Here is a 22,493-nt window from a genome sequence, read left to right as displayed (position 1 = left end):
TAATTTATTTTCTGGAGAATTAATAAAGATATAGGGTTGTAATCCCTAAATCTTTGTTAATTCTCCAGTATCCCGTAAAAGATAAGATAAAATAAAGAGTAATTCCAAATGACTAACCGATTGCTACTGTCGTACTGCTCTTTATTGTCCACGTCGTATCTAATCACACCGGCGGCTGGTATTTTTGTGTAAGTGTCCTGGCGTTTGAACTGTCTTCTATAATCGCTGGTGTTTAGAGGAATATGGGACGGCCTCGGAATCCTGGATACCATATTGCTGTTCTGATGATTCAGGCTGTTCTCTGCATTGTTCGCTATCTGCTTCGCCAAACTTTTGATTGTCTCCTTGCAATTGTCGCAATAATTCGCCGCGCAAGAGATCGAGATGTGCGGCCTCACAGAATCACCGACCGACACGTCGACCAACGTCTTCTTCATCGTCGAGGTACCAAAATCTCGGCACTTTGGCGTGAGACCGGAAGTGTCGGTGCCGCGAGTGGTGGTTTTTACCAAGTCCTCCACCATCACCGCCACCGACTTGCTCGCTTTTGTCTTCATTCGCGTGTCACCATAGTTGAATGAATGACTCCTCAAATTTATCCAGTTCAACGACACAGGCGGCTGCACTGGATCTGGTCCAACGCCTATGCTTCTAATGCAAGAACCGAGTTTGACTTCGATCCCGACCTCCGATGTTATCGGCTTAGCAGTTACGCTCACATGTGAGCGCATTCTAAACTGTTCCGTCACTTGGACCGACCGATCCCGCTTCTCAGCGACTTTCGGCGTTTCTGGGCTGCATTGAACGCTCCTGGAGGAAGTATCTTTCACCAAACTGTTCTTGTAATTCCTTAGAGCATGTTCCACAAGCAATTCAGCATCTTCCTTCGTTAGAAGATCCTTCATACTTAATCTTGTTGTTGTGCCGTAAGAACGCTTTTTGATCTCCTTCTTCGCTTCCGGTGCAATATCCTCAATTAGGAAGTGACTGTACTCAAGACTCCTGGATTTGTTTTCCGTATTGATACCGAAGTCTCGCGTTTTCTTTATGGTTTTGCGAATAATCACATTGTTCTCGCTAGGCGGTATCGATTCCACTTGAAGCGGAGTTCTCGTTAATTGCTTTTTTCGTACTCCCGGCAGGACCTCCTCCAGCATCAGTTGACTGCGGGTCAAACTCGATTTCCAACTGCGATGCTGGGAATCGTAAAGGTTCGAGAGATTTGACGATGTTTCGTCGATCAATACAGTACTCTGGTCTTGGATCTCGGGCATAATCTCCTCGATTCGCAAATGACTTTTTTGTAGCGATGGTTTGATCGGTGTGCTTGTTATCATACCGACGTCTCTCGTTCGAACCTGTACGCGAATAATTGTTAACTCGATGCAATGAGTTTTGATAAATTTGAATATAAGTTATTAAAGCATATTTTTGTTCGGAATTATATTTATATCTTCTTTTAAACACTAATTAACTTCGATGTAATTGCTACACAATCTTACATAAAATAGCGCAATATTGATTTTGAATTATACATTGTTAATCGCTTTAAATATTACGAACCATTGCATACCGAGCAAATTATATTGCCGATGACATATCTGGGAAGTTTCAAAAAGAAACGCAGCATAGTATTAAAGAGCGGATACATATTGTAATTAATATTTTTATAATCTTCAATCTCTATCTATTTTTGAATATTTATGAGCAATATGTACGCGCGCGCTTGACTTTGACGATGTAAGAAAATGACACGGCAAAATAATATATCGCCATTAAATTCCGATTTTCACTTCTAATTAGAGAAGCAATCGATGCTCATTTCAGGATATATATAAATCGGCGAATAATTTAGTGAGAGATTCTAACTTAAAAAAGAAACTAAATATGTAATCTAAAAAAATTGTATACATTAAATAGCATAGAAGTTCGTTTAAATTAATTTTAATATATAATATTGATTATCTTTAATCCTAATTTAATTAGTTCCTTATTTATTTATTTTATAGAATTATATTAAAAATAGATCAATTAAATTCATGAAATTAGATAATAAAATATTTTAAAAATATATAGTAAAGTTCAATAAAAAGCCATTGAAATTAATAAATTAATACATTAAAATATCAACAAAAAATATAATATAAATTCTAAAATATTTAATTAAATATTATAATAATTTTAATAACAAATATTTAGAATTTCAAATTTTTGGTAGATATCTTTTGGAAAATCTATTTGAATAAATAAATAGTTTGCACGATGCTTAAATAAGAACACAATTCTTACCGGTTGGTACGATACCCCGACATCCCTTGTCATCACGCCACACATGGTTCCCATGTCCCTGGTAGATACACTTTCAGAGTTCTTCAGATTTCGTAGGGTGCGTTGTTCTGAAAACGACTGGCTGCGATGCCTGTGTAGGGTGTCATTGTAGGAATTCGTTTTACTCAGCTCGTCCACTTGCCGTAGAAGATTGCGCTTCTCCTCTTTCAATACCGAGACTTGCACCTGCAAGAGGAAAAGAAAGAGATTACGTGTACGGTGTTAGATAAGCTTGGCAATAGTGTAGTTTTTTTTTTTTTATAAAGATTGATAAAATTGCGACGCGTGAGAAAACATGATTTTTAGCGCTGCGGAAGTAATAGAAATATTACATCAATTGAAAGAATACTACATAAATTGCAGCAATAGAATAAATTTTGTGTAATTATATTTTTAGATTAGATATCAGTGGATAGAATAAGGAAATAAATAGAATAAGGAAATAGAATATTCTGCATTTTTTAAATAAAATAAAATGAAATTAATATAAAATTGATTAAAAATAAAATTCTAAAAATCATTATCTTTTTTAATTTTATTATTTTTTACTTTTTCAAGTTTATCATATTACAATTGATAGTAATTATTACATGAATATAAATATAAATCCATGAAACATTAAAAAAAAAAAAGTGTGAGAACTTTATATTTTCGCATAGTTTGTGCATTGAATGCAACGAGAAGTCGTCATAATAAGAACAACGAGATCATGATAAAGCAGCGGGAATATCTTGCACACGAACGTTTCGCTAGAACGGAAGAGCTTGCCTGGGTGCAAATTACATGCCGGGCGATGAACGTTACGAAAGCGTAGGTGGGAGAATAGGAAATTAATGAGAACTCACCTGCAGCATGGGAATCGCCTTGACCTGTTCCTCCAGCTCTTTCATTCGTTCCAGAGATGCCGCCATTTGTTCCCTGATATTCTGTAACATATAAAAAAATATTATTACTATCGCTCTCTGCTCTTATATTTCACAAAGTTGAACATCAACTTACTTATTATATTAAATTAGAAGCTAAAGAAGAAAAGGAGCTTGATAAGGATTCAATTATCAAGCCTAAGATTGTAAGAAATATTTAATTAGAGATCAATTAAAGCTAGGAGTGATAGGGAATAATATATAAAAATATTAAAAATCTTTTATAAGATAAGTGTGGCAAGAATGAAACTATTAGAAAATTTTTCAATTTTCGGTCGCTCGAATTTCAATCACCCACGCAATTTTTGTCTTACAACAAATAAATTATAATATAATGTACAATTTATCGTAATATTATAACGATAGTTATATAGATATGATAAAGTATAAATTTCATACCTGAAGTGCGCCGGTACTAAGATTCGAATTGCCACTTCCAACGCTGGCGTTGTCAGAATCTGCCGGCTGGTCTGTCTGAGCCGCATTTTGCACCGGTGCCGTCCCATTTGTGCCATCTAGCGAAAAAAATCAGTCTTGGAAAACTGTACGACGCGCTTAATTATTCGATGCACTTCTTTTGCAAGGAATATTTTATTCATTTCTGAGAAAATGTGATTGCTCTGAACGTTGAAACATCCACTTTAATCTCCCTCTTCGATCAACTCTGCCCTCCGGCTTTGTTAACCCTTTAACTAAGGAAGTTAATTTAAACTGATTCCTCCGCACGAGGGAGAGATTTTCAAAAAATATACTCTTGAAACATAAAATCCATAATTGATACGTGTATTATTTAGTATAATACTTATATATTTTTATTTTAAGAAACAAATAATAAAAGAATTTTATTAATAAATTGTGTGTGTGATACTTTGTGCCTTTCTTTTCTTTTGTAAGAAAATAGTGTTAGAATCTAGATAAATAAAAAACAATAGAATCATACAAGAATACTTTTTAGAAATATTTCATTTAATGTAGCTATTAATAATGTCGCTATTTCTTTTAGCAATTGTTGATTGCTCTTTTTTACATATCATTACTCGATAATAGACATGAAGAAGCATAATTAAATTCTTTTATCAGCGTCATTATTGCATATCGCCGTATTATGTATTATTATTGCATCTACGTATTATTATGCAACATTTACAACAACCTAAGTTCACCTGTTCTTGACGAAATGTTTTTTAATCGGCACTTGAGTAAATGCGTTACAGAGCAGAACGTTATCTCGAAGAGAACAATGAAGAAATGCGACAGACATAGTCATATGGCAAATTCCTTTGACAATGTCGTGATATATCTCGTGGGCTCGGTCGTCGCGATGCAAAATTTTCAGCACGCAATTCGTGACGAACGAGATATTTCACAGTCTGCAATCGTAATTTTAATAACGTATTCGTTGGCACAATGTCTCCTCAAACTTAATAGAATATTATTTTAAGATTTAACTTATAAAGATATTTAATATGCGAAATGAAAAGTTGTGATAAACGGTGACTTCCTTCGTCATTTTTGCCAAGAAAAAAATCGACTTTTAATTGAGGAGAAACTTATCATTAAAATTAAGGTCGCAAGGTTGCAGATCCTATATATATATAGATGCATCATCATTAACGTTGAAGCGTTCGAATCACGCATCACGCGCATTGCACATGTGGATTAAGTGAAATAAAAAGGCTAAATGCCGATCTCCAGCATCGTGAAAGTTTCGCAGCAAAGACGAACATTACTGCCGCATGCCTATCATGAGATCGCGATAAATTCGTCGCAAAGAGGAGCGAAAGAAATTAACAAGGCAACCATCCGACTGTTGCGTGCCAAGAGTTACGTGTTCGCATGTCAGCTGAAGTTAGCTTTTGTCATAATAAAATAACCACTGTTTATTTAAAGACTCTTCCAGAAAATTACATTTTCAACGAAATGAAAGATTTATACGATCTAAAATTCTTCAATTAATAATCCTTTATTCTGAGCAAAACGGAAATCGCAAATTTATGAAATGGATGCGTTATTTATGGACACGTTATTTATGGATATGCGTTCGCTGCGATGCAGCTTCTTCACTATGTATCACTGCTCCTAAACTACATTTCGACTGATCGTTACGATAACGCAAATAAGATTTTTTTTCTTTTTTTTTTTTTTTTTCGAACACTGACACTCCGATTTTGCAATATCCCTGGCACTTCCATTTTTTGCTCGTTCACGTTTCAGGCAGATGCACTTGTCGAATACGGAAAAAGGCATCGCGCGCTGCTCGCGAATAGCGTAACATCGTGATCGGATGTCGGCATATAAAGTAAAAGAGGGAGAGAGCAACCGATCTTTGAGGTCGTTCGATTTCACGAGACGAGATAACGAATTCAACTCCTTTGATAACAAATTCACCTTGTTTACAGTTAGATAAATTATCAGTTAATTGCTTGCGCCGCTGCTAGCGACGCTAATCAGTACGACGATAAACAATGGCAGTCCATTCTGCCACGGCGGTCAAATTGTAAATAAAAAAACAAAAAAAAAAACCGTGCGTCAAGGTAAATGTTGCTGCATCGTCTTAATTTGCTCTATTCGGTATCTTTCTATTTTAGTTTGTAGTAATTTGAAAATTATCGCGCGTATTAATCGACGAGAAAATCTCACAGGAGAAATCAAAATTACGAGCGGAAAATACTTTTGTCTGCGACGAAAAAGATGCAGGTCATTGAAACGAACTCACGATATTTCCGTTTCGCCTTCATCTTCCAGAAGGGAATCTTCTTCATAATGAAATTCTTCACTCCCATTTTTGCCGTTTGCCGATGTCTTGTTGATCTATTGCACTTGTCTGCGTGACTTTTCAGATGGAGATACAATTGTTACGATGAAACGCTCGTCAGTGTCCCGCGCGACAGCGTGAAGTTGCCGATTACTATTTGTTGTTTACTTAATTCACAACCACGTCGGGGACTTGAAGCCAGTTTTCAATGAAATTTATTCTTTGTTATTTCGAAACACCAATTAATAACATTTCGCGAGTAAATTAATTAAAGGTAGCATCTTATTATTTAATTGTCCTCTTTCAAATCTATAATTATTTTGTTGTCAACTGTTCGATATTTCAGGAGCACGATTCGTTTTTCGCCATACTCGATGTGCATTATCGTATTTTTCAATTTTAGAACAACGCGCGCTATCGCTTTGGGTTCAAATTATCGGCCAACACGTTATGTTTTCATTCGTTATCTTACAAGGTCACAGATCTATTTTGAGAATTCAGCAATTCCTTTTTTCAAATATGGAATCCTTTCCTCTACAGCCAATCGCGAGTCAGCATTCAAACGCAAACATTACAGATTGGCAAGATGCATTTTTTTTTTACGGCCAACTTCACAGCGTCGCAGATGAATCGTTCGAAAAAGGAAGTGCACTCGCGTTGAACCGCGCGTTAACACTCCGCTACGAAATCATCAGTCTTTCGCCGCACTGCCGATCGCGAAATCGTTCTCGCAATCGTCCTCGCTCGCAATCTCGGTCGATTTCCCTCGATGACGGAGCCGTCGAGGAGTCGATGCGACGGCGACGGCGACGGCGACGCGCGCGCTACGACTTACGAGGTTACTATATTATTTTCGTTTATTCCCCATTATACGTTTTATTTCGGCGAATTGGGTCGCCCGACGTTGAGAACGTTACAGCTCGGAGGGCGACTTTAAAGTCGCTCAGAATTGACGATATAATTGACTCGACTCGAGGCAACGAGAGGCGATCACATCGTGTTCGCGTAGGTAGGTAAATTCGTTTCGTTCGTTCGCTCGTTCGTTCGCATTCGGCGGCCCGATATACACCCGTCGCGGTTCTTCGCCGCTTCGACGACAGTTTGCGTTTGACTACTGTGATGCCGTCGAGCTGTCGAGCCTCGGCGAGCGCACCAACCGTTCGCATTAAAGGTGAATGGAGTAGGGGACGAAAGCCTCTCTTCCTTCGTTGGCCTCTTCTTCTTTTGATGCTCCACCGATTTGCTAATCGCGGGGAAAAAGCACCGACGTCTCGCGGTATCCGGGTCTCTCTCTCTCTCTCTCTCTCTCTCTCTTTGTGAGCTGCTCGTTGCCGTGAAATGTCTCGATGTCGCTCAAAGATTCAATCTTCAGCGAAATATTCAATTGATCGGTTTCTGTTTAATTTAATGCATTCACACAATCGATCTTGTGAACTCATAATAAAAATCATCCGAAATGTCAGAGTATTTAGCTCTACATTATTTGTGTTCTTTTTTTCTTATTATTCGCAAATTATATTTCAATTTTCATTGTTTCCTTTGATAATTTAAATTGATAAAAATTGATACATTTCATACATCCTTTAGACAAAGATGTAAAAGCTTTTTTTTAAACTGTAAACTACACTAAATACAAAGTTACACTATAATACATATAATATAAATATATAATGTTTATATATATTTAGCGAATTTATATAAGGCTGGAGCATTCTGAATACTTCACGCAAGAAATGAAGGGTTAATTGCGGTAGCAGGCAAGTTGCGGAAAAATAGCAAATAAACTTTTCCTGAAATTTATTCCAATTAACAGAGGAATACCTCGGCGAAACATTTTAAAATATTAATAACCACTATGAGTACATATTTGTATTGCCGATTGGAAACTCGATGATTTTTATTTAAGGTGAAATTGATTTGTACTAAATTAATTTCGCGCTCTTCTCCCCAAGAGAGAGTGAGAAATAATTATTTATATGTGTTCGCGTTGCGTTCGAAAGAAGACTTTAGTAGGAGAGAAATAAGTCGAGTAATGATGTGTAGAAAATTAATAATCTACCCGAAAAGATTTGTATCCTGCGAACCTTTACAATTTTCGCATACTTTCATACGCGTCATTAATTAGCATTGCCTGCTAGTGAATTACGTAATAACATTGGATTATCCACTACAATGTTGAAAATTAATATTCTTTATCATTTTTTTTAAATAAACATGTATTTGTATTAAAGAGGTATACGCAAAGAATTTTTACGTTTTACAAACGCGATCGTGTACGTCCACAATCCACAAAATAATATCGCAATTGTGCAATAACGATTAAAGATTCATTGAACGTTAATTAGTTGAAATACGTAATTTCTTGAATTAAGTGTACGAGTGTTGGTGACGATTAAAGGACGATTGTACATATAATACATAATGGCCAAACAGGCGAGCAACGCCATTCACGGCCAATTAATTAGGCTATTTGTCGCAATTACTCCGACACACGTAGACACGCGCGAGATTGAATCTTAAACATGACAAACGATAAATATTCACGATTACGACACGAAACACTTCGGTGAGATTCGCTTATATTATTTGTACGGTACCGCGTGCGACGTTATTTCCGATTACGCGCGGGTCATCGGAGTTTATGTCGATGCTTTAGCGATTTCGCGATCTTATTTTCGTTCGTTCTCGATGTGCACGTGCTTCGAAAATAGTTGAACCAGTTGGGTGCGCGCGTGTTCAGCTCGACAGGTGCAGGTGACCATATGTGACCACCTTGCCCGAGCAAGGTTGCACCGAAATGGCTAGGAACGGTGACGGTGAAGTCACGCTACCCGAGCACAATCGGCCTAGACTACTAACCATTTTGCATGTTACATGTGAAACTTCGAAATTCAATCGCGTTAATACTCTGTCGCGAGCACTCGGTTATTTTAAGCTCGGCGAGAGAAAATTCCGACGTCTCGTTTCTGTTTTATGAGATACTGGCAAACACCTCGTTATTACCGCGACACGCACCGTTTCGCTTTCTTAATCAGATACGACGTGATTGGGAATTGCTCCGAAATTTACACGCTATACGGAGTATGGAAATCGTATTCCATTAATACGAATATGAAAATGTATTCTCTCCTGCTTTAATGAAAATTTTATCAACGTTCTTTCCTAATGCTACTTACACAAATATATTAAAAATGTGCAAATATAATAATTACGACCGTTACTTTGTTCAGTGCTTTTGAAGCTTTTAATATGGTCAACAAAGCTTCAGTGCATCGCTTCATGTTCAGTGATGGTAAGTCATTTAAATTGTTTACGCATATATCACTCTAACAAGATTTGTTTAAAAAAAAAATGTCAGATTAACAACGCTGCATCTTTGTCAATTTGCGAGTGACTTGAACATTATGGACATGTGAGCTAATTATTCTTGCGTCATTCTTGCCGAGGAGGACTGCAAAGAGAGTCGAAACATTCAAAAGAAGACACCAATCCAATTTCTGATTATTGACTGTTCACTAAATAATTTGCGCCGTTTATCGATGCTGACTCTCGTTAGCCTACTATAGTTATTTCTTTGTTATTGTTTAAAATTCGAGAGTCCCGATATAATTATTGTTATTGTTTGTTCGGTGCTTTTACTATTCAGAGAATAAGTAATTAATCACTATCTCTTAATATTAGGTGTAGTAAAAAGTCATCGCGTATTTTTTAGCTCAAAGTTGTATATACGAGTACAATATCTTCGTCAATAATGAATGAAATTCAAATTTAAAAAAAGGGTTTTAAAGCTTGAAATCTCTACTTTTAAAAGCTTATCACATTTTTTAAGTTTATATGAGTTTGATAATTTTTACATACCAAAAACTACGAGCTGAAAAAGACGAAAAATTTTCTTCTCACTTTGTGGATTTGTAACGTGTCCAAAACGAATTTGAGAAAATTTTCGATTACATATCGTGAAAGCTTGATACTTTCCCTACAAAATCGTTTTTTTTAAATATTCCTACGACTTTTGATTACTGAGTTATCGCGGATTAAATAAAAGAATTATTTTGACTTTAATTGCTCATAACTCCATTAAAAATTGTCGTATCGTATAATTTAAAAAAGAGATTTTTAAAGCTGAAACTTTACTCTATCAAGATATATTTATATTGTTGGTAAGAAAGTAATTGCGGTTTTTACTGATAGATATCTTTTAAAAAAACGCGATGACTTTTTACTACACCTAATATTACATTTCTACGAGAGTAAACTCGTTTACTTTCTTACGAATTGATATCATTATCGTAGAGATCCGTTAAAAATCTGTATCTGCTACGTAAGTACGCACATTGGCTAATTGCGTGACGTATTTCGTGCGCATCGCCAAATTGACGATAATGGTCGAAAGGGTGTTGTACATCGCGGCCGGACAATGACGATGTAACGGCAATGTAACCGCGGGGTAATACGGTTGCATCTCGTGGAAAACGCGGTGGCGGTAACCGCCACCGGTACAACGACTGAACGACCGGAAGCAGGTGGTTCCAGCCACGCACCGTCGCGTCGGCTTCCACGCCGCGTTCCGCAGCGCGAGCCTCGCGAACTCGTATCATACGGTACGTACCTCCTCTTTGCGTGCCCGCCCGAGGAGAAACGGCCGCCAGCTATCTTCGAATTGCGATTTAATAGCACGTGAAGCCGCGAAGAAATTGCCGCGACGCATTTTCACGTGGGACTTAATCGATGGGCGATGCCGGAGAAGCTCGTTACGCGGCAGATCCGATCTCCGAGAGATGAATTGCCGTAGTATGTTATTATACTTTAAGATCTGTTAATTGGTTTAGAACGCGCGTTTATGCGGATATTAACCTTAAGCCAGCGATGTACCTTGAGCATCTTTCCTTTCATTGTTTCGAGAAGTGTAATTTATTATTCGTTTCTTTTTTACACGGAAACAATGGACGTTATTAAAACTTTCTTTCGCTTTGAAATATTTTCCGTTATCTGTGTCGATCTTGAGTGATACTTGACTAATTGTTTTCCTCGGTATAATATTTCATTAGAATATATTATATTTAGTAATTTAACGATGAGAGATAGATGGAGAAATAATTTCATTTGTACATCGTACGTATAAATATTCGCGAATTCGCAATATACATATCTAACGGAAAGATGATATAATCCCCGGGAAAAAAATGTTTCATATAAAAAAAAATTATATACAATTATATATAAAATATGTCCATATATATAAGATTTTTTCCCGGGATGGTAAAATCGAAATACAAACATTTTTATGTACCATTGAAATTATCGTTAAAATATTTTGATTAAAGAAACAGGAAGTTTAGTCACACATAATATGAAAAAATAATTAATATTTTAACAAATATTTTACTAAAACTGATCGAAATTCTAAATTGGCTTTCAAATATTAAAACTGAACAGAGAAATTTCATTTCGATTCATCTAATCGCTTTATTCAAATTTTCCCTCTTTAGATATTCTCTTTTCTTGTATCTGTGATGGTTGTGTAATACTAATTGCCAGTTGACTGACAAAAGGAGATACAAACCGAATCCACTTTGCGACACGTTTCCGTTGTCAGCGGGATACTGTCGGTCACACGATAAATCGCAAAACAAGTAAGTAAGAGCCGACTCGTCTCGTAGAAAGAGACAAGAGAACTCTTTTCTCCAGCACAGAGAGGCTCTTCTAGCATCGTGAGAAACGGATGCGATTGTCCTAGCGAAACATAATCGCCCAGGTAACAGCTTTGAAATCAGAGAGGGAGAGAGAGAGAGAAAGAGAGAGTGAAACGTGTGCGAAGTGGTCTGATGTTCTCGAGATTATCGAAATGTGATTAATGGTAAAATAAAAAATCATAATGATATCAACTCTGTCTCGTTACTTAGTCGCAAAAGCATATGACTCAACTACGAGATAAACGTTTTTCACCCAATGGCTTCTGAACTTCGCGCTGTTGCATTTATCTCGAGAGGAAAAATTTGTTCTTATTCAATTATAATTTCATATTTTAATATTTAGGACTTAAGACATTTGTTTTAAAATGTTTATGCATTTGATAAAACTAGAATAAATTTTTGTCGTATAATATAATTATTGCTTTGTTATAAATTATGAGTAATTATTGTTTATAATTTATTATGAATATTCGTAATATGTTCTTTGCATTAAAATTTCAGTTGATAAACCTAATATAGATTTGTCGAGTATTCAATAGAGTGTCAGTTATATTATATTATATATTTACGTCATTCGATTTGAATTTATTATGAGAGAATACTTTGTTAATTACAGAAGGCAAAAGTTTGGAAACCACTGCATAAGCCAGTTACGAGATAGTTGGCTTACCAAAACGAGACAGGATATCTTTTTAAAGCGTTTAAAAGAAATAATGTTGCTCCGGTGATCGGAGCAACACTTTTAAAACATGTGATAAAATTAAGAGCCTGCGAAATAAAATGTTTGGCAGAACGATTTCATCGTAATTAAAGACAAGCGGTACCTTTAAAGTAGTTATAAAGTTCTGAGTTTATAATATTCTTATGAAAATTCTTTATCGCACACGATGATCTTTTATTATAAGTTTATATATATATATAAAATAATGTAAAAAAAAAACTCTGTGTAAGCATGTCACTTTGCACACCTTCTTTCGTTGATTTAACAAATTAGCTGAAATTAATAAGAAATTTTTACATTATTTTAGCAATTTTTGATCTTAATTGCGCTTGAAAAATTTCTTAAAGAAAATAAGAGAGACTGTTCAAAATTAATTCGAATAGTTTAGCGTAAGATAAAACAAAATATAACGTATGTCTTTCATTTCATTTTAAAATAATAATTTGATCGTATAAAATAATATTTTGATGAAGAGAAAATATTCAGCAGTAAATGCAAAAATCGTCGCGTGAATTTGCATCGCAGAAGATAACGGAAGATATTATAAACATAGTGAAAAAAAAAAAAACGTTGCACGTTCGTTACTTTGCTTTCTCGCAATTAATTACAGTCGCGCGCACTTTCGATCGGCGAGGTGTTATTCAATTATCACTTTAGACTTTAGACGCAGAAAGAAGCTTACGCACAAGTAATTTCTAACGCGTCGACGATTTCAAACAATACAATTTCCGCGACGATTTATTCCGTAGGCGAGAACTCGTGAAATCAACACCGGTGCCTATAATAAGAAGGCAATCGCATAACGAAATAATTAACGTGTTCCGATGCCGTGGCGACTTCAAAGACACGGAAGAGGCCGTTTCTCTCCTCGCACCGCTTGCTCGCTATATAGCAGGTCATTGGGCCATGGAGAATCCTAAGATGGCCGCGAACGGATTTAGCGCGAAGAAATCCAATGTGCGTGAAAAATTATCAGATCTCTTTTATTTACTCCGCTCTTTCACCGCAGCCGTTAATTCGTCGTGCGACTCATTGAGTTACCATCACGAGTGGTCGCGGAAGCGATTTTTTTTTCTTTTTTTTTTTTTACCAAAATGATGCTCCGATTTTTCATGATAAGTTCCGTTCGAGTAATTTTACCGTTAATTTAGAGATCAGAACCGTTTGTCTTCCGACGATCAGCTGACGAGGCACTCAACACACGAAATGGATTTTATTAAGTTTCATTAATAAGTTTCTACTGCGATAAATTTCTAACGATTATTTCTAAATGAAAGACAAATATTGCAAACGCCAAATTCCTCGCGATATTTTAATAGAGAGATCAAAACTATAATTAGAAAATTTCTATATAATTATTCTATAGTAATTGTTTAATAACGTGATATATATATGTATTTTAATGTTGCAATATTTCTCGCTTTTATCGATAAAAGGAGCAATATTTTACCGGTTTCTGTGAAAAGTCGACAATCGGAGGTTTTCGATGACCTGCAAGATCGCTTGAGGGTTGCTTCGAAATCACCCACGACATCGCTGAGATCGACGACTGGCGAGGGATGCAAATCTCTCTGCTGTCTTGGCGGCGGATGATTTGATCTCGGCAGAGTAGTCAGCCCGTTCGCGGTCGTACATTCTTGCGGTATTTTCAGCAATTCAGCCTCTATGCCCGCCAGTGCCGGACTTACCTAGAACCAAAAATAAAGGAAACTATCTAACACGAGGACGCTTGTTCGCCACGTCCGATATGAATTAGGTTGGTGCGCTTTGTCGAGTGATTTATCTTGAATCTTCACAATTTCGTCGCAAAGCGACGAGCATATTTATCTCGTCAAAGTCGGTAAATTTTAGTGGAAACAAACTAGGCGCGATGAAGTAATTTGATACATGGTTAAAATCATTGTAATTTTTTCAAACATGGAATTAGAAATGGCACTTAAATGTAAGAATACGTCTTTTATTTTTATCTATAATACAGAATATTGCCAATCACGATTATTATTTATCGTGAACCTCTACCTTACTTAATTACGTCAAAAATAAATGTTAAATCCTTTTTAATTAAATCCCACTATCGACATCATTAAAGCAAAATTTTATATTATCATTATAATAATAAATATCATAAATAACATACAAAATATTAGGTTGAGTAAAAAGTCATCGCGTATTTTTTAGCTCAAAGTTGTATATATAATATCTTCGTCAATAATGAATGAAATTCAAATTTAAAAAAAGGGTTTTAAAGCTTGAAATCTCTACTTTTAAAAGCTTATCACATTTTTTTAATTTATATGAGTTTTATAATTTTTACATACCAAAAACTACGAGCTGAAAAAGACGAAAAATTTTCTTCTCACTTTGTGAATTTGTAACGTGTCCAAAACGAATTTGAGAAAATTTTCGATTACCTATCGTGAAAGCTTGATACTTTCCTTACAAAATTGTTTTTTTTAAATATTCCTACGACTTTTGATTACTGAGTTATCGCGGATTAAATAAAAGAATTATTTTGACTTTAATTGCTCATAACTCGATTAAAAATTGTCGTATCGTATAATTTAAAAAAGAGATTTTTAAAGCTGAAACTTTACTCTATCAAGATATATTTATATTGTTGGTAAGAAAGTAATTGCGGTTTTTACTGATAGATGTTTTTTAAAAAAACGCGATGACTTTTTACTTAACCTAATATCTAAAATGTGACATCAAGTATTACTTACGTATTCGCAATAGGAAATATTCTTCCGTAAAATACTAGCCAGTAGGTTTTGTTATTTGTTAAGCATAGAATGGTGCACATTAAGTAATTAGAGATATTGCTAACTAATTACCAGGCCCAGAAGAACCTCCATTGACTGACATTGTCTACGACGTTCTCGCTTCTTACGTCGCTCCGTGCAGGGCCTGTCCCCGGCGCTTCCGGCCGCGACGGCCTCGCAATAACGCACGAAGTCCAGATCGATGTGATATCCGTAAGGGCAACAAAGGCATTTCGAACCGGAAACGTACGCCTGCGTCCCCACTACAAGTAAAAACACTTTGCCTCAGAAAATTTCGTTCGCCTTTACATTTATCTCCGCGATAAGATGAGCATTTATTGTTGAGACAACGGTCAAGGTTACGCCATCGAGATAACACAGATATTATTTCTGCAAGTTCTGTTTATTCGATAAGCCCGTGTTTCATCCTTAAATCTAAATTTAAAAAATTTGAATTAATTAATTATTTATCTCGATTAATTTATTGTGCGCGTTGAAAAAAAATGTATACATGATTAATAATATTATCCAATAATCAATATTTATCTAATAATCAATTTTTCTTACTCGAAAAACATTTCAAATTGTAATATATAATCAATAATGGTTATTAATATTACTCAAAATTTTTTATTATTATATAATGGCGACTAAATTAATTGTTAGAATAATCGACAATTCGAAACTATTTTGTTTCACACTTCGATCGTGATTTAAGAAAGAAGTCTTTGGTTGGTGAGATCTATTAGTTATTTTAATTATCGAACGATACTTTATTCGAGGTTAATGGCCGCAGCGCAATGTAAACCGAAATATGTTGTAACCATTGGCGACTATCCAGAGAAATATACATAGTTATAATAATCTTGCGAAGTTCGTTAGTCGGGTGAATATGGAGATTCCATTTAGTGTCATACCGCCCGCTCGTAATACCACAACATACGTGGCAATGACTTAATGAATTCCGCCTCGACGCATCTCGAAGTATCCTCCGCGTCACATATTCGGAATTATGTGCAGTCAGGTGTCTATGTTTCTCATTTACATACAATATAATTACAAGAAATGAAAATAATGCGAGACAAAATAGTATAACAGCGGTAATTTTATAGTATCTATAAAATAAAATTTAACGTAATTTAAGTTTTTAAAGTAAATAAAATTATACGAGAAAAATCGTCTGCTATAATAACAATGATGATGATTATTATCTTTCTCATACTTCTACTTAAATATCGTAGATACTGTTTTAAAATGTGAAATAATATTGAGTCGGTATAGATCCTTACATTCCACGCTTATAATTTCCGATTCAATTGTGGCGAACGATCTCCATAGACGTATGCACTTTTATTAAAAGTGACTCACCGTTTCCATTGAAAACACGGGTCGAGGGAACGACAGTCAGGGCCATGATCCCGGCTGATCGTCAGACACACTTGCAGATCCGCGTTTCCATAATCCTGAAAGTGCAAATAAAATCGTACGTTAGTCGCGTAAACGTCAACGAAGAGACTCACACACGTTGCATCGTTAGTCGCGTTTTTGCGTTCTCGTACACATAAGAAATATGTGAAGAGGAAGAAATTCCGAGAGCGATAGATTTTTTGAGCGAAAGTCGAAACAACTGTCTGCACGCCCTAATTGTAATTATTGCACAACCGCACGGCCGTTGTAGTTTCTCGAAATAATTACATAATTTTCTAGTCGTTTCGCATACCTTCGTCAAAAAAATCGCACAACCTCGATCAGCCGCTGCTCGTCTTTGTTCCTTAACTCGTTTCAATCGAAGGAAAGTTTGCAATAAGATCTTTATTAACATAATTAAGATGTAGCAATTAGCATTTAATAACGGGGGAGGCGCGATGCAAAAACATTCTCTTTCACACACAGGATTGCAATCAGTTATGGAGAGATTAATTAGTCGCGAATATCTTTTCTCTCCGACTTTTTCGATACTTTCTATAACTCATAAACGTAATTTCTGCAGGTAGCTTGTTTAAAATTGCGCTACCTGTTTAGCTATTTATTATTGCATTATTTCGGAACTTTTAGACAAATCTATTATTATGTACAATATTGTATGCGTGGAATAAAATAGAGTTTGGCGGTTTACGTATTTTTTTTTTTACTAATTGACAGTCATCCGCGTGACTCAGAAATTTGCGACGACACTGTCGCAATATATCATCCACGTGTTCGTACGTTGAAAGAATTATTACACGCGGATGGTGCAGAGTGCGCTTTTAGGCGCCGAACGTTTGTCGCGCTTTAAACCGCAGAAAGGTATAAACCTCCTTAAACATGGTTTTCACGACGCGCCCGCGACAAGCGAGCTAATTCCGTATCCCGGATTTCTGGTCTGACGACAGTGCGTCTTCCCGCGGTTTCTTGTCTGTCGTCCCCGCAAACTTTTAATTGTGTTCCGTGGGCGGAAGATATTCGACGCGCAATATTTCCGGCAAACCGTCCGGATTGTAATTTTTTTAAACGCCACACTTTCTCGACTTCTCGAAATACTAAATACTTGCCGCTCGCTAAAGATTTTACCTTAAACCTTGCCGAATCTTTAATATATGATAAAGAATTAATGTTCCGCTTTTTTATATTGCAATCTACGCTTTGTATTTATTTGCACATTCATTATCTTTATATCGATATCTTAAAGAGATATCTCTGTAGAAACATTATCTTCCGAGCGATATATAAGATAATAAACATATTTACGATAGATATCTGTATTTATTTACCGATAAAATAAACGCATTTGTTAACTTTATTATGTATTTTATAATTGAATTGTTTCAGAATTCATTTCAAAAGAACTTTCGCTCGACAATTTTCTTTCATTTCAATTGATGATATCACGTTGTATAAACATCATAAATTAATAATTTAACTATACGCACGTACGATAATTATGAAACATGATGTAATATGAAATTATGCATGGCTTTCACTTTTTATTCAAAATCATTCAAGTCTCTTACGTCCAAACAGTTTTCGACTTGTTTGAATTTTCTCAAATCAAAAGTATTACCTCAAGTTACGAGACGCGATTATATACTTATAGATAAAGGAAATTCCGCGGAGATCTTTATTATCACGTGCGCAAAACGTCTACCAATCAAACAGTTACCCTTCGACAACTGATTAGAGGAAGACAAAGCGAATAAGTTTTCGAGCGAGTGAGAAAAATCTTTACATCGCAGTCGAATCGAGATGAAAGCACGTTCCTCTCCGTGACAGAAAACCACCTCGGCGAGCTCGAAAGGGATCACTTAAAGGCTACTCACGTACAGTGTAGGGAGACTCGGCGGTGCGGCGGTGTCGTCGTTGAATGGAAAGTAAAGTCAGTGACTTCGCGCGGGCTCAGAAACCATGGCCTAATTTCAGAAAAACGATGCAACGCACGAGCGTGTCGATAAATCGCGCGAAATTTCGCACCGGAAAGCGCAAACGCGACTTACGTCGGAGTGCGCCGATCCGACAGTGTTAAACCGGATCGATATACAGTGTTTCTGATAAGCTCGACCGTCTGATAACGAATCGTAGTACGCCCATACGCTCGTTGCGGGAATTAGAACGACGGAATATTACGCGCGACGCCTCCGCAAGAATGAATTATTCGGTTGATTACGTACAAGGTGCCTCCTCGAGCTTCCCATATTTTCTCTTTCATTCAAAGATTTTCTGACGTAAACAGTTTTGCCTCTTGGAACGTGACAAATAAACAAATCAATTTGAAATACGAAGCGCCTTACCGGTCCGAGTGTTGTAAGATGTTGAACTACTATATATAATAATATACATTCATTTAAATTGAATTAATATTCCAGAAATAAATTGCGAGCCGATGAAATTATTGGATTCGCACAATCAATCTGAAAACAAATAATCCCCCCCAAAATTTCCCAAATCTTAAAAAACTGTAATAAACTTATTGAAAATATAAAACGCGCTTACATATTTCGGCTCACTTTTGAGAACTCCTCAGAGACAACGCAAGCTAACATACATAAACTGTGAATAAAAATTATCCTATCGCGATGAGCTCCCCTACCTCGAGAATTCAAATGCCAGAATTAAACCCCCCCCCCCCCCCCAAGAAAAGGTGAAAGAAAAAGAAAAAAGAAAAATGAACGAAAAAAAGGAAATAATGGAAATATCGAAATAGGGAAAAACTCATTTGTTCAAAAACCTTAAGATTATAATTAATTATCCCGAAAATAAGGACATCGCAAATCGTCAAACTATATCGCAAATATTATTATGAACTATTCAAAAACCGGTTTTCGACATTCTTTCCCAGTCAAATGAATCAATTTTTGAATCTTTTTGTTAATTAATGTGCGTGAGAAGATATTATGTTAATAAATATTTTAATGTAGCCCAGATGTCACGTTGGATATTTTCTAAAACGTATGTTCGTACATGCGAGTACATAAAGTTAGCAAGTAGCAAGAAGACGGTAGTGAATAATGATCGCGCTCGTCCTTGCAAAGCTAATGCCCCGATAGAATTACTTTCATCTTCGATCATCTATTAATGTCTCCAGAAAATTATTTCACGACATCGACATATAATACGCGCGGGAATATTGTAATAATATATTCAAAGCTCTTACACGTGTCTCGTTATAATTTGCTTACAAGGGCAAAATGGAAAATAATACTTGTGCACTTTCAATTTCGCCGTTAATACTGTAAGAACCGGATATTACATTGAATATATATTGTATATCACGAGCTCGATCCGAGTCGAGAAATTCAATAATAATAATTAGCTCAACTTTACATTCTTGTTAACTCCGTATGAATGGATGACGTAATTATATACGAAATTACTTTATCACGATGAATATTATCGTGTTTTGACATTAGTTTATTATCCGTTCGACAAGATTCGAAAGATGCGATACCAAAAAATGTGGAATCTAAAATTTTGGAGAAATTCATTGGAAAATTGATTGAAATTTTGATTTTATTTTATAACAACGAAGTTACTGCGTATAAGTGGACAAATGATAAGAACGAGATCGATTCATCGAAGCCCTGATTCATCCAAGTAGATCTCATCGTATCGCCGTAAACGTCATCATTACTTTCCAGCGAAAGCAAGCTCGATCCGTTTCCCGCTTTGTAAGGCCATATCATAAAAATCCTCGTGACTCGTCACCTACGGGAAATCGTCGGACCGAAGAAGAAGGCTCGAGTGCGCTCGAGCTCGAGAGTAGCAACGCGTAGCTAACTTTCATTTTCACGGTACGTATCTGCCAAAAGCGATCGAAACGAACAATCGTCCGCCAAGTGAAACGCGAGATTCCATTAACGGAGCGCATAAATAGTCGCGAGTACGCGGTGCAATAAAGCGGAACAATCCGGCGCTAAGGGGCCGTGTCGGCGATAAGGGGAAAATCCCGCTTATCTCGCCGACAAAGGGAAAGAGTTGTTTGCACGGCGACGAAACATTTCTCTCGTGTCGGATCAGACTGCGATGATGTCGCGCGCCGTGCGATGGAAAGGACGCGGAAAGGAACACCGCGACGTGTCGTATTGCCGTCTCCTTGGCCTTTGGCCCACGATTATGGACACAATGGCTCGTAAACAATAGAGAAATCGTGCAAGGGACCGCGGCCATTCGCATGTTGCGATCCTCCCTTCCATCGTATGACCGCGATATTACGATATACGTTCAGCTGCATTATGAATTATTGTCTCGGCTACCGCGTGTAACGGATGCAATCATTTGCATCTGTCTGGTACAACGTGCTCATCTCTCTGATCTTCATAGATAATATTGAACTTGGCGTGGGCTGTTGTTAGATCTCTCGCGAGTGTTTTAGCAAAATATTTCCCGTGCAATCATGTTTAAAATCGGTATAAATTTATTCGTTATTTTATAATACGCTTTTCATTATTATTGTGTGTGTATAATTGAACTAGAAAATTAGATGGAAATTCAACGAAATAGAGTATATTTTTATTAAAATAATTAATTATTTTATTCCATCGTAATAATAGATACTGCCGAAAAATTCCCTCATCTTTGAATTTAAATAATTACTTTGAGAATTTAATAGATACATGTATATCAATAGAGATTTTATACAATGTCGAAAAAATACTCGAAATACTTTTCTTTATTCAAAGGTACATTCTAACGAATCTTTCAAGTAAGTAGCAACTTTAGGAATCTTCGATGTGCGTTGAATAATTGATTACCTATTAGTATTAAGATTAGTTCGCTACCCTTACATTATCGGTGTGAGGATGTAGTACGATGTAATGTGATACAACAGGACGCATAACAATTATGAGTTACGTGTGAAGGGTTAGCGGGATACATTAATATCAATTTCCTGTTTTTTCCGTCAACTCCACCGTTGCTGGTAATTTTTCTCAAAGCATGATATTAACCGTGCGATACTTATAACGAGGCTCTTCGCAGTATATAAATAGGCGGGAACTAAGAAAAGAGCGAAAGATAAAGAGTCATGTGCATCGTCAAAGTGCAGGCACAGGGAGTGAACGAAAAGAATACATCCTCCGACGTGCGATGGAAAAATCAGAGATCTCGACGATTCGCAGGATCTTCTTCAAGTTATTCGGGGGCATTATCCTTCCGCGGTTCGTAACTTATTTCGCGTTCTACGCGCTCGGGAGCTCGTAAAACTCCATCGTCATCATCTCCAAACGAGATTGTATCGTGAAACAACAAGTTACAAAGCTTATGCGTCATGCTTTATGCCCGTCTATTTCACCTAACGCGGCTTTAGAGCCCGATAAAGCACGCATGTAAAGCCCAATATATCACGCATGTTTCTCAAACATACTCTTGAACTGCGTGCGTTTGTCGGCCCTTCTAAGAAACGGTGCTCTTTATGTTTTTCGACCATTTGTCACTTTCAACGCGCGGAAACGGCAATGACAGCTGTACGACGAATTTTTGTACACTCGTCTTACCTTTTAAAGTCATTTATAATCGTCACTCTTTCCCAATTTCTTAGTACACCAATGTCTAAATGCGTGTTATCATTACTATATGTAAAATCATTCTAAAGGCCGAATATATATATATATATATATATATAAATAAATGAATGGTTAGGCATTGATGCGCCCGAGTCACTCAAATATAGTAAAGAAATCAATTCTGAATTCTATTTTGGCAGCACGCAGTCATGAATACGTGTATTGCTCAATTTTAATCCATTGTTCCATTTTGAATAGGTATATAAAGGGTGTCCCAAAATTAACGCAAGATTTGAATTTGCCGCCATTTGTGCAGTAAAGTGTTGGCAACCCAAAA

At 36.4% G+C, this 22,493-nt stretch overlaps 1 protein-coding gene across 4 annotated transcripts in view; it reads right to left on the bottom strand.

Moving 5' to 3' along the window:
- LOC108756569 (KN motif and ankyrin repeat domain-containing protein 1) overlaps positions 1-22,493 on the bottom strand; it is a 38,675-nt gene that overhangs the window by 3,704 nt on the left and 12,478 nt on the right. The window contains exons 1-8 of one of the 4 annotated variants that reach the window (XM_018500467.1): positions 18,483-18,669; positions 16,551-16,645; positions 15,255-15,445; positions 13,871-14,108; positions 3,651-3,766; positions 3,174-3,254; positions 2,290-2,514; positions 118-1,358 (exon numbers count right to left, since the gene is read on the bottom strand). In XM_018500467.1, coding sequence (XP_018355969.1) covers positions 118-1,358; positions 2,290-2,514; positions 3,174-3,254; positions 3,651-3,766; positions 13,871-14,108; positions 15,255-15,445; positions 16,551-16,596 — 2,138 coding nt within the window. In that variant the 5' untranslated portion in view covers positions 16,597-16,645; positions 18,483-18,669. Of the gene's footprint in view, positions 1-117; positions 1,359-2,289; positions 2,515-3,173; positions 3,255-3,650; positions 3,767-5,410; positions 5,579-5,967; positions 6,276-13,870; positions 14,109-15,254; positions 15,446-16,550; positions 16,646-18,482; positions 18,670-22,493 lie in introns of those variants that run through there. The other 3 variants (XM_018500466.1, XM_018500469.1, XM_018500468.1) reach the window with 3 other exon arrangements.

Source organism: Trachymyrmex septentrionalis, unplaced genomic scaffold (genome assembly GCF_001594115.1).
Source record: "Trachymyrmex septentrionalis isolate Tsep2-gDNA-1 unplaced genomic scaffold, Tsep1.0 scaffold128, whole genome shotgun sequence".
Taxonomy (NCBI): Eukaryota; Metazoa; Arthropoda; class Insecta; order Hymenoptera; family Formicidae; genus Trachymyrmex; species Trachymyrmex septentrionalis.
Note: the sequence above shows the minus strand (reverse complement) of the source record. Positions and strands in the feature narration are given on the sequence as shown.